A 12,220-nucleotide genomic window follows, 5' to 3' on the forward strand; every position below is an offset into this window, starting at 1 on the left:
ATTAAGAGCGGTAGACTCGTAATCTGGGGAACCGGGTTCGCTTCCCTGCTCCTCCACATGCAGCTGCTGGGTGACCTTGGGCTAGTCACACTTCTCTGACTTCTCTCAGCCCCACTCACCTCACAGAGTGTTTGTTGGGGGGAAGGAAGGGAAAGGAGAATGTTAGCTGCTTTGAGACTCCTTCGGGTAGGGATAAAGCGGGATATAAATCCAAACTTCTCTCTCTCTCTCTCTCTCTCTCTCTCTCTCTCTCTCTCTATCTGCTTGCTACCCCAACAGGGCTGTGGGTGAATGTGAAGTTCTAGTCAAGGACATATATGCCAACCTGGGCCTGGAGTATCTGGAGACTGACTCGGAGGAAGAGGATGCTGCATCTAAGCCCATGGAAGTCATCGAGATCCCTGATGAGGACGACGATGACGATGTCATGAGCATCGATTCAGGTTAGGCGCCTGGTGGAGTCAAGCAAGAAAGACCAGGTGTGGAGGATCTTTGGTCCTCCAACTGTTGCTGAACTACTGACTCTCATTAGCCCTAGCTACGCTTGGAAGAAAGGGACGCAGGTGGCGCTGTGGGTTAAAGCCTCAGCACCCAGGACTTGCCGATCGAAAGGTCGGTGGTTCGAATCCCCGCAGCGGGGTGCGCTCCCGTCGTTCGGTCCCAGCGCCTGCCAACCTAGCAGTTCGAAAGCACCCCTGGGTGCAAGTAGATAAATAGGGACCGCTTTCTAGCGGGAAGGTAAACAGCGTTCCGCGTGCTGCCCTGGCTCGCCAGATGCAGCTTGTCACGCTGGCCACATGACCCGGAAGTGTCTCCGGACAGCGCTGGCTCCCGGCCTCTAGAGTGAGATGAGCGCACAACCCTAGAGTCTGGCAAGACTGGCCTGTACAGGCAGGGGTACCTTTACCTTTACCTTTATGCTTGGAAGGCTAAGGATGATGGGAGTTGTAGTTTGGCAGTGTCTGGAGGCCCCAAGGTTCCCGAGGCTCTGAGATGTCCTCTGATGCCTTATATGCATATAGGGCAGTGAGGGGCAGGTGGGGCTCGCCGACCTGGGAAGGTAGCCCATCTAGGAGACGGAAAACTCTGATCCTAAACCTCCGCTGTCTTGTGGGATATCTTTGGGAGAAGAAAAGACTAAGGTGTAAACCCTACACAAGTCCAGAGACTGCAGGACGGCGTCTTGTGCGCCTCCTCCTGGCGACTCCTGCAGCCCAGCTGGTGCCAAACGTGTTGCTCTCCTTTCCTTTGGACCACATCAGCGAGGCTGGGGGGGGGGGGCTTGTCATCTGAGCAGCCCAGGACCTCCTGAGACATTGCCCAGGCTTGCGCCCCGGGGCTTAGGTGCTGCTAATGCAGCGGTTTGACTTCACCCACAAAGGCACACTCCACTGTCTCTTGATGCAACAATATATGCATAGATAAACAAAGCATTTTTAGTTCACTATTCAGCCGCAAAAGGCTCCCAGAGCAGCTTGCAACAATTGGTAAAAAGACATCCTCTGCCCCAAGGCTTACAATGTACCGTATTTTTTGCCCTATAGGACGCACCGGCCCATAGGACGCACCTAATTTTTTTTGGGGGGGGGGAAATAAAGGGGGAAAAATATCCCCCCCCCCAGGCGCGGGGCTGGGACGGGGGAAGCCCAACCTCCCCCCGACCCCAGCCCCCAGAACATGCAGCTCTCCGCAAGCCGTGGGAGCCCAGCGCCGGGCTCCCACGGCTGAAGCTATGCCTGGGCACGCTGCGCCTCCCCGCTGTCCCCCGAGCTTGTGGGGCTGGCGGTGGGGCTCTCCTGAAGCCTGGAGAGTGAGAGGGGTCGGTGCGCACCGACCCCTCTCGCTCTCCAGGCTTCAGCGAAAGCCTGCATTCGCTCCATAGGACGCACACACATTTCCCCTTCATTTTTGGAGGGGAAAAAGTGCGTCCTATAGGTCAAAAAATATGGTAAATAACACATCACTAAAGGGAAATGGAATGGGGAGGGTGGAGGACGTATACAGAAAAATCGGGTGCGTATTCCCCCTCACACACAATACAGTGGTACCTCGGGTTACAGATGCTTCAGATTACAGACGCTTCAGGTTGCAAACTCCTGTAACCCAGAAATAGTACCTTGGGTTCAGAACTTTGCTTCAGGATGAGAACAGAAACCGCCCGGCAGCAGCGGGAGGCCTCATTAGCTAAAGTGGTACCTCAGGTTAAGAACAGTTTCAGGTTAAGACCTCCGGAACGAATTAAGTTCTTAACCCGAGGTACCACTGTAATTGATTATAACTCATCTGAAATGGGTGGCAGGCTTATAGATACTTCCTAGAAGTAAGGGTTTTTTTTACATCTAAACTTTTTTTTTTTAATTACAGCAGATGCAAGTAACAAAATGGCAAAGGATCAGAAATTGGTGAGTTTTTTGGGTGGTGGGAAATCACTTGAGTATCAAGATCTTATTGATAAATGTTTTCCTTCATCCTGCCCAGCTTCCGCAGGTGCCCTCGGGGCCTGGAGCCCCAGCCCTGGGAACAGAAGGTTTCAGCACCCCTTTGTTCAAGAGAGAGGCATGTGCGAAGGGGAGGTGTCTGGGTCTGATGACTGGTTGAACCTTACTGCGCTGATTTCCACCAGCTTTCACTCCTCGCCACTGGGGGCTTTTCCATTTGCTGCCTGGGAGCAGGGAGAATTAGCTGGGTGGGTGGGGAAATTGCCAGGGGAAGGGTGTCACCTTGAACATGAGCAGCAAGCTGGGATTGAGAATCAGTTGCTTGCTGCCAAGGCTGTAACTGCGCCACATTTCAAGGGCATTGCTGGCTCAGTTGATTAGAGCAGGATGCTGATAATGCCAAGGTTGCAGGTGGTTCCTTGTAGCAGATAGCTGTGTATTCCCTCATCGCAAGGGGTTGGGCTAGATCAGAGCTTTCCAGACTTTTCAAGTTGGTGGCACACTTTTTGGACATGCGTCATTCCGGGACACAGTAATTCAGGTTTGCACCCTTTCGCGACACAGTAATTCAGGTTTGCACCCTTTCGCCACACAGGAATTCAGCTTAGCACCCTTTCGCCACACAGTAATTCAGCTTAGCACCCTTTCGCGACACAGTCATTCAGCTTTGCACCCTTTTGCGACACAGTCATTCAGCTTTGCACCCTTTCGCGACACAGTCATTCAGCTTTGCACCCTTTCGCGACACAGTCATTCAGCTTTGCACCCTTTCGCGACACAGTCATTCAGCTTTGCACCCTTTCGCGACACAGTCATTCAGCTTTGCACCCTTTCGCGACACAGTCATTCAGCTTTGCACCCTTTCGCGACACAGTCATTCAGCTTTGCACCCTTTCGCGACACAGTCATTCAGCTTTGCACCCTTTCGCGACACAGTCATTCAGCTTTGCACCCTTTCGCGACACAGTCATTCAGCTTTGCACCCTTTCGCGACACAGTCATTCAGCTTTGCACCCTTTCGCGACACAGGAATTCAGCTTTGCACCCTTTCGCGACACAGGAATTCAGCTTTGCACCCTTTCGCGACACAGGAATTCAACGTTGCATCCTTTTGCGACACAGGAATTCAGTTTTACTAGCAAACTGGAGGTTAAACCAAGCTTTTCCAGCCCCAGGAGAAGTGCAGGGAGCGTTCGTGCGACACGCATACACACTACATCCAACACACTTAACGTGTCGCGACACACAGTTTGGAAAGCTCAGGACAAGATGAATCTCAGGCTCCCCTTCCAGCTCCACAATTCCATGTTTCTAGGACTCCTAAGAGCACCACCCGCCTCATCTCTGCCAGTCCAAAAAGGGCCCTCCTGTTCGTCCTCTATGGCCAGCCATCCAGATGGCATGGCGGGCCGAGAGAAGCTCACCTCTTGGTGTTCTGGGTTCGAGTCCTGTGCTTGTTTTGTTCTCCTGGGAAAATTTTTTAAAAGGAGGTAATTAAGAGATGCCTGTCCCTTCCGTCTGCAGCTTCGGGAAGCCATGGCTGCCATGAGGAAGTCTGCGCAGGATGTTCAGAAATTCATGGACGCCGTGAACAAAAAGGACGGCCTGGATTCCTACAGAGGTAGTTGTGCGCGAAAAAATATCAGTGGTCCAATATGTGAGCTGGCTTCAGCCTTGCAGCCTTCCTGCTAACATTTTTCAGGGCTATATTTTTATCTGTGTACACTGGGGTGGTCAGTCCTTTGGAGTCCACTTGCCAGTGTGTGTGTGTGGCTAAAGGGAACTTTGCGATTGGTTTGCATCCATGACATATACTGGCCAGAAGATTTGATTCAGATCCTGATTTGGCTTTTTAGGGGGGCGGGGCGCCCTCCTCAGTCTAGGGCACTTCATAGGCTGCAGGGTTGTTGTTATTGTTATCATTACTTATTGAATTTATATACCGCCCTATACCCAGGGGTCTCAGGGCGGTTCACAGAATAAAATCAAGATACAAAACCACATAATGTAATACAGCTCTGCTTACAATTGGTGACATGAATCCAAATTCACGAGGAATGTTGCATAGAAGAACTGCCAATCTGGGTATAAAACATCAGCGTTTTTTTTAGTAAACAATTATGGGGTACAACCAGAAATGCTCAAGCAGTTTATTGTCAAGTTCCTGGCAGTAACTTCTCTCTCTCTCTTGCAATCTGTCTTCAACTTTCTTATCTTTGGCCAGACGTGGAGCAAGGTCATCCCTCCAGAGAGCACTGAAGCCTGAGAAATTTCAGAGGGATAGCTGCAGAGACAAGGGTAGACATAATAATTTTGGGGTGAATGAAGAAGCAAACACTTAACATTCTCTAGTCTGCTGTGGGCAGTTCTGTGAGCATGATGCTTCTGGGTGAGGACCTGCAAAATTGCAAATACAGTTGTACCTTGGAACCTGAACGCCTTGCGAGTCAAACACTTTGGCTCCTGAACACTGCAAACCCGGAAGTGAGTGTTCCGGTTTGCGAAAGTTCTTTGGAACCGGAATGTCCGACGCAGCTTCCGATTGGCTGCAGGAGCTTCCTGCAGCCAGACGGAAGCCGCGCTTTGGTTTCTGAACGTTTTGGAAGTCAAAGGGACTTCCGGAACAGATTCCACTTGACTTCCAAGGTACCGCTGTAGATCCTGTAGAGGCTTTTTGACCCTGATCCACACTATCGCAGAGCAGACCTCCAGGTCGTGTGGCAGAGCATCCCATAATGACAGCAGTGACGGATCTGGAGCACGAGGGTCTAAAGGAAACGGTTCTCAAGTATCCTCCCCCCTCTGCCTGTTTGCAGGATCACAGCAGGTGAGTCCCGGCTGCGAGCTCACTCATGACGGAGACCTGTCTGTCGGAGACCGCGTCCTGGGGAAGAAGAGGACAAAGACCTGGCACAAGGGCACCCTGATCGCCATCCAGACTGTGGGTGAGTGTGCCAGCCTGCTGGCCAAAGGATCGCACTGTTTTATTTACTTAGAGCTTGCCTCTCATGCGCACTCGCCACTAAGCGATGTGCAAGGGTGTGCTGCGGAAACAGAAATCGATAACACCAGAATTCAGTTAAAATGTTTCCTGGGGATATATTGGGAAGGTCTTCAGTAGGCAGCGAAAGTTCAACAGGGAGAGTGGGCCTGCCTGATCTCAGCTGGAATATATACCGTATTTTTCCTCTATAGGACGCACTTTTTCCCCTCCAAAAATTAAGGGGAAATGTGTGTGCGTCCTATGGAGTGAATGCAGGCTCCTTGGCTTCAGGGATAGCCACCTGAAGCCTCCGGAGCACAGACTCTCCTGGCTTCAGCAGAGAGGGAGAGCTGCGCAGCGCCCCTTCAGCCAAGCGGGAGGAGAAATGGAAGAGGCTCCGTTTCTCCTGCTGCTTCTCTGAAGGGGCGCTGAGCAGAGAGGGGGAGAATTATTTTTTTTGTTCTCCCCCTCTAAAACAAGGTGCATCCTATGGTCGGGTTCATCCTATAGAGCGAAAAATACGGCAACTACAGGTGAGGCGGGCAGGTGTTGGTGAGGCTTGCCTGAGACGGTGTTTGGGGGCACTGCTGATCAGCTGACCGTCGGATCTGCAGAAGCTCCTCTCTCTTCAAAACGCAGGGCAAAACAGCATTTGGAGAGGGTGTTCTGAAAACCGTTGAGGTGGCAAAAAAAAAAAAAAAAAAAGGCCAGATGATTGACAGGTGGGTGGCTGCCCAGCTGTCAGGATTGGCCCAGGATTGGCAGAAGAGGCGCTGCTAGGGATACCACATAATGCCTGTTCTGCAATCGTAACCTCTTGATCTTTTTAGGGCAGCAGCAACTACGCTTTGGAATTCCCATCCTTTTGATGCTTTCTATCTACTCTCTTCAGCAAGCATCCTTGAAGTTTAGAAATCCGATGTGCACATTTTAATCTGTTTTTAGTCTTTTTGGAAGCCTTGAATTATCGCTGTTAACTTTTCTTATTGCTAATCCCATACCATCTGTTTTTGTAAACGGCTTTGAGGTTGCATTTTTAAACAACCGAGCACTGTGTGTATTTTTTTTTTGAAACAAGGAAAGAAGTGAGGGGTTTGGGGGGGGGGAAGAGAGCCATCTGGGGGTCTATCTACCTGAATAGCAAAGGATCCTGCACCCCCCCATAACTGCCACTTCTAATACTCTCCCCCCCCCCCACAAAAAAAAAGCTTAGGTTAAAAATTGACCCCTATTTGTAATGGCTGGCTGGAATGGAAAAAAGTTGGGAGTTGCATGGTCAGGGGAAAAAAATGCTGTCCAGGGTTGTAAAGACTGCGGAGAGAATAATTGGGTGCACTCTTCCCACCTTGGATCAAATCTATGCTTCCAGGTGCCATAAAAAAGCTGCAGAGATAGCGCAGGATAGTGCGCACCCCGGAAACGATCTCTTTCAGCTTCTGCCTTCTGGAAGAAGGTACAGGGCTATAAAGACTAGGACTAGCCGCCTGAGAAACAGTTTCTACCCAAATGCAATTCTGGTTTTAAACGCAGTGTAAAGTAGTCTCTATGGGAGTATATTGTATTTCATTATGGGGTATCAGAGTTTTTAGGGGTTTTTGAATGTCTTATGTAGATTTTTCAATTTCATTGTTCTGTATGGGACAATGACAGTAAAGATACCGTATCGTATCGTAAAGTTGTGAGCTAGGGCAGTGGCGTAGCGTGGGTTGTCAGCACCCGGGGCAAGGCAAGTAATTTGCGCCCCCTAACCCGTGGATTTTAGCACTCGATTTTAGCACGCCTGGCACCCCCCCTCCACAGTGGCCGGCGACCCGGCGGCTCGGAGCGGATTCGCACAGCCAGCACTGCAGTGAGAGAGAGAGTGAGTGAGCCAGGTAGGGGCAGAGAGCTGCGAGTGCGAGCGCCCCCCCCCAGATGTTGTGCCCAGTGCGGCCGGCCCCCCCTGCACCCCCCACGCTACGCCAGTGAGCCAGGGTCGCCCCATTTTTCAGCCACCACCCCTCCCCTTTCGCCCTCTCCCAGGCCCTGGGAAGAAATACAAGGTGAAGTTTGACAACAAAGGGAAGAGCCTTCTCTCAGGGAACCACATCGCCTACGACTACCATCCTTCGGCCGACAAGCTCCATGTCGGGAGCCGGGTGGTGGCTAAGTACAAGGACGGCAACCAGATGTGGCTCTACGCCGGGATCGTGGCCGAGACGCCCAACGTCAAGAACAAGATGAGGTCTGAGGGGTGGGCACATCAGAGCGGGCCACCTTTCCCGTTTTATTGTAAAGGAACCATTGCAGTTCTTTCCCGGCCAGTCAACACATGAATGTGCACCATTGCTTCCGATATACAGTGCTACCTCGGGATGCGAACAGGATCCGTTCCGGAGTCCCGTTCGCATCTCGAAGCAAACGTAACCCGTGTCTGCGTGTGCACGGGTCACATTTCGGCACTTCTGCACATGTGCGTGACATCATTTTGACGGTCTGCATGCGCGCGCGGCGAAACCCGGAAGTAATGCGCTCTGTTACTTCCGGGTCACTGCGGAGCGCAACCTGAAAATGCTTAACCTGAAGCGTATTCATCCCGAGGTATGACTGTATTCATTTAGAGAAGCAGGACCAAAGCGGGAGACAGGCTAGCAACAGCAGAAAACTTTTTCCTTTAAGCCCAAGGGCCACTTTCCCTTCTGGGCAGTTTTGTGGGGGCCGCACGGCAGGGCGTTGGGAGGGGCCAGAGACAACATCTTTGTTCAGGCCAGCCCCTCCAAGTTCTGGGGTTGTGTTTTTTTTTAAGTTTGCTGTTGAATGTTTCAGCGACCTGCTTTTAACCGAATTTTTGTTGTTGATTTTTAATCCCCTATTTTGCCTTATTTTTGCGTAAAAAACAGCTCTGAGGTTTCATTACAGTCAAGTGGAATGTAGATTTTCATTAGTAGGCAGACCAATGTAAATAAGTGGGCGGAGCAATGTATGTCCAATTTTACTTTTTTTGCACGGTAGCCTAGTTCCTACACTTTGAAACTCCCTGCCGATTGACAGCACGCAGGCGCTTTCCTTGTGCTCCTTTTCGGCGCCTGCTAAAAACATGTTTGTTCAGACAAGCCCGCCCTGATGTTTAGAAAGTTTGGTGCAAGTTTTAACCCGTTTTCAGTCTTAAATGATTGCTGTTAATTTTCCTTACGGAAAAAAATTATTGCTTTCTCTCTTTTGTAAACCACTTTGAGATTTCTTTGATTTTTACAGTCAAGCAGTCTAAAAAAAAAAAATGAAATAAATGAAATAGATAATACAGTCATACCTTGGTTCTCAGACAGAATCCGTTCGACTTCTGGAAATGTTCAAAAACCAAGGCACAGCTTCCGATTGGCTGCAGGAAGCTTCCTGCAGCCAATCAGAAGCTGTGTCGGACGTTCGGGTTCCAAAGAACGTCCGCAAACCAGAACACTCACTTCCGGGTTTGCGGCGTCCGGGAGCCAAAACGTTCGACTCACAAGGCGTTCGAAAACCAAAGTAAGGCTGTACACTCACACACCTTCTGGCCTGCCTCCAGAGAAGAGAGCAACACAGAGTTCAAGGACCCATTTCCAGGCAGGCAGAATTACTCGAAGAGAGGAATCAGGCCTAGGGAGATTCTGCAAGGAACAGAGACATAGCTGTCATCTTACAGATTTGAAAATAAGGGAGCAGCAGCCTCGATAATAAGGGATCAGCAGCCAAAATAAGGGATCAACAATTAATTTGAAAAGATACATATTTTGTTGCGTGCAAATGGCTTTAGATACCGATTAGGTCCATAAATCACCATATAGCATCTATTCAACACAAAAAAACAGCAACCATTTTTTGTTGACAAAGGACAGCTGGACATAGAAAGGGCCCCATTACTTTCAGTAGCTTATTTAAGGGACATCATCAATAAGGGACAGCAGCGGGACATGGCGCTGGGATAAGGGACTGTCCCGCCAAATAAGGGACGCTTGACAGCTATGAACAGAGAGAGAAGCTAAGCTAGGGTTGGACTAGGCGTTAATGTGCAAATGGGGACCCCTGTCACTCACCCTAACCTTGTGAAGTGGGCAGAAGTTCACTCTGGATTTCCAGCGGTAGATCTCCCAGGAGGTTTGTCTTAACTTGCCTAGCAGTATGGGTGTGTGGTTTTTTGGTTATGGAAGGATTTGCGAGCACCCTGTTCCCCTAACGCTTATTTCTTTCCAAAAATGCATCTATCACTTGACTGTAAACAAAAAAACAAAACCAGCAACAGCAAAATACTTGGACGTGGTTTGCAAAAGGGAATAAAACAATGAAATGACCAGTAAGAGAAAAACGGATAAAGAGAACTATTTAAAGCATTAAAGAAAAGAGATTGTGCTAGAATCCTTGGGACTGAGTCCTGCCGTTTAACTGGACTCTGCCCTCCCTCCCTCCCAGGTTCCTCATCTTCTTCGATGATGGCTACGCCTCCTACGTCGTCCAGCCAGAGCTCTACCTGATCTGCAGGCCTCGTGAGTTTGCTTGTTTCAGTCCGATCTTTCATTTATCTAAAGGGGTGTCTCTTCTGCCTTCTGTGGGTGTGAGGCTTTCCTCTTCTTTTTACAAAAACTGTGTGTGTAGAGGGAGATGGCAGTGAACTGAAACAGCAGCATCACAGTAAGGGAAAGACGGGAGCAGCTTTGCATCCCTAAGGTTTGCTAGGCAACTCAAAGCGCCTTACAACTGTTTAAGCAAAAAAACAAGCACATACACTAAAACCAGCATTATTTTATATATGTGTGTGTGTGTGTATATATATATATATATATGCAGGTTTTGGTGTCCTCGGGTGTCTTCCCGTGTAAAAGTTGGGGTGTCTAGGCGACGTTTCGACGAGGTCTCACTCGTCATCTTCAGGCTGGTGCTTTCGGCTTCTTGTTACTGGAACAGAGCAGGATCTCAGTGTTTGAGTTCCTATAAATACTGTTGAGGAGGTGTGGTGTATAGCCTCCAATGTTCTGGGCAGAGAGGAGGTTCCCAGGCTAGTGTGCCTTTTCTTCTTTTGTTCCTTAATTACTTGAGGGATATCTTGAGTGATTTCTTGAGTGATTTCCTGAATCCCACTTAGGTGGGTCATTAGGTGTGGATTAGTTGCTAAAGCCTTCGTGTCTTGAACTCTTGAACTTTGTGAAGAGTTTTTCTGAGAAGATGGCTGTACTGCACTTGGTTGTGCTCTGGCTTGGCTTCGTGTATAGGGGCGAGCTGTGGTTTTGTGGCCTGTGCCAGCCAGATCTGTGTAGGGATTGCAGGGGGGTGCAGCATCCGGAGGTGCCACCCTGGTTTGGCTACTGGATGGTGTCTGTAATTTATCTGTGGAGAGGGTCTGGGTTTGGGTCTGGTGTGGTTGATTGGTGATGGCGTTCTGTGTGCCTCTGGATCTGGTGTCAGATTTTGTGGGGAGGGCTAATTTCCAGATGTCTGGCAAGCGGGATGTGTCGTCACGCTTGTTCATGTTGTGAGGGTGTTTCTCTATCTCGATGGCTTCCATGATTATTCTCTTGTGGTGATGTTCCATGTTAAAGAGCAATTTGGAATCTGCAAAATTAATTTCGTGTCCTGTTTCTTTCATGTGTTGGAAAAGAGAGGAAGTTTTTTCTTCTTTTTTGACGGCATTCTTGTGTTCTGCGATACGTGCATTTATTCGTCTGTTTGTTTGTCCAATGTACGTGGCTGGGCAGACTTTGCAGGGTATTTCATAGACCCCTTGGTTTTCCAACTGAATTTTATCCTTGGGGTTTCTGAGGATATTGGCTATTTTTTGGTTGGTGCAAAAGGCTGTTTTGATATTGTGTTTATGGAGGATTTTGCTAATTTTATCTGTAGTGCCCTTGATATAAGGAAGAACCAAACGCCTGGCTGACGAAGACCACTTGACAACTGAGTTACAGAATCTCTCAAATGTGTTAATTGCCAATGGATACCAGCAAAACAGGGTTACGAAGCTAATCCAAAAAGAAACACCCCCCAAAAACCAAGACACAGAAGAAAACAATGGCATAGCCCTCCTTCCTTATATCAAGGGCACTACAGATAAAATTAGCAAAATCCTCCATAAACACAATATCAAAACAGCCTTTTGCACCAACCAAAAAATAGCCAATATCCTCAGAAACCCCAAGGATAAAATTCAGTTGGAAAACCAAGGGGTCTATGAAATACCCTGCAAAGTCTGCCCAGCCACGTACATTGGACAAACAAACAGACGAATAAATGCACGTATCGCAGAACACAAGAATGCCGTCAAAAAAGAAGAAAAAACTTCCTCTCTTTTCCAACACATGAAAGAAACAGGACACGAAATTAATTTTGCAGATTCCAAATTGCTCTTTAACATGGAACATCACCACAAGAGAATAATCATGGAAGCCATCGAGATAGAGAAACACCCTCACAACATGAACAAGCGTGACGACACATCCCGCTTGCCAGACATCTGGAAATTAGCCCTCCCCACAAAATCTGACACCAGATCCAGAGGCACACAGAACGCCATCACCAATCAACCACACCAGACCCAAACCCAGACCCTCTCCACAGATAAATTACAGACACCATCCAGTAGCCAAACCAGGGTGGCACCTCCGGATGCTGCACCCCCCTGCAATCCCTACACAGATCTGGCTGGCACAGGCCACAAAACCACAGCTCGCCCCTATACACGAAGCCAAGCCAGAGCACAACCAAGTGCAGTACAGCCATCTTCTCAGAAAAACTCTTCACAAAGTTCAAGAGTTCAAGACACGAAGGCTTTAGCAACTAATCCACACCTAATGAC

At 49.0% G+C, this 12,220-nt stretch overlaps 1 protein-coding gene across 7 annotated transcripts in view; it reads left to right on the forward strand.

Moving 5' to 3' along the window:
- The window catches only part of SETDB1 (SET domain bifurcated histone lysine methyltransferase 1), a 40,341-nt gene that overhangs the window by 6,356 nt on the left and 21,765 nt on the right, over positions 1 to 12,220 (forward strand). For 4 of the 7 annotated variants that reach the window (XM_083416445.1, XM_083416444.1, XM_083416440.1 and 1 more), the window contains exons 3-8: positions 280 to 443; positions 2,365 to 2,402; positions 3,963 to 4,059; positions 5,255 to 5,383; positions 7,444 to 7,645; positions 9,844 to 9,917. In XM_083416445.1, coding sequence (XP_083272571.1) covers positions 280 to 443; positions 2,365 to 2,402; positions 3,963 to 4,059; positions 5,255 to 5,383; positions 7,444 to 7,645; positions 9,844 to 9,917 — 704 coding nt within the window. The remainder of the gene's footprint in view (positions 1 to 279; positions 444 to 2,364; positions 2,403 to 3,962; positions 4,060 to 5,254; positions 5,384 to 7,443; positions 7,646 to 9,843; positions 9,918 to 12,220) is intronic. The other 3 variants (XM_083416446.1, XM_083416441.1, XM_083416443.1) reach the window with 1 other exon arrangement.

The sequence above is a fragment of the Podarcis tiliguerta genome (assembly GCF_965153285.1).
Source record: "Podarcis tiliguerta genome assembly, chromosome: 16".
Taxonomy (NCBI): Eukaryota; Metazoa; Chordata; class Lepidosauria; order Squamata; family Lacertidae; genus Podarcis; species Podarcis tiliguerta.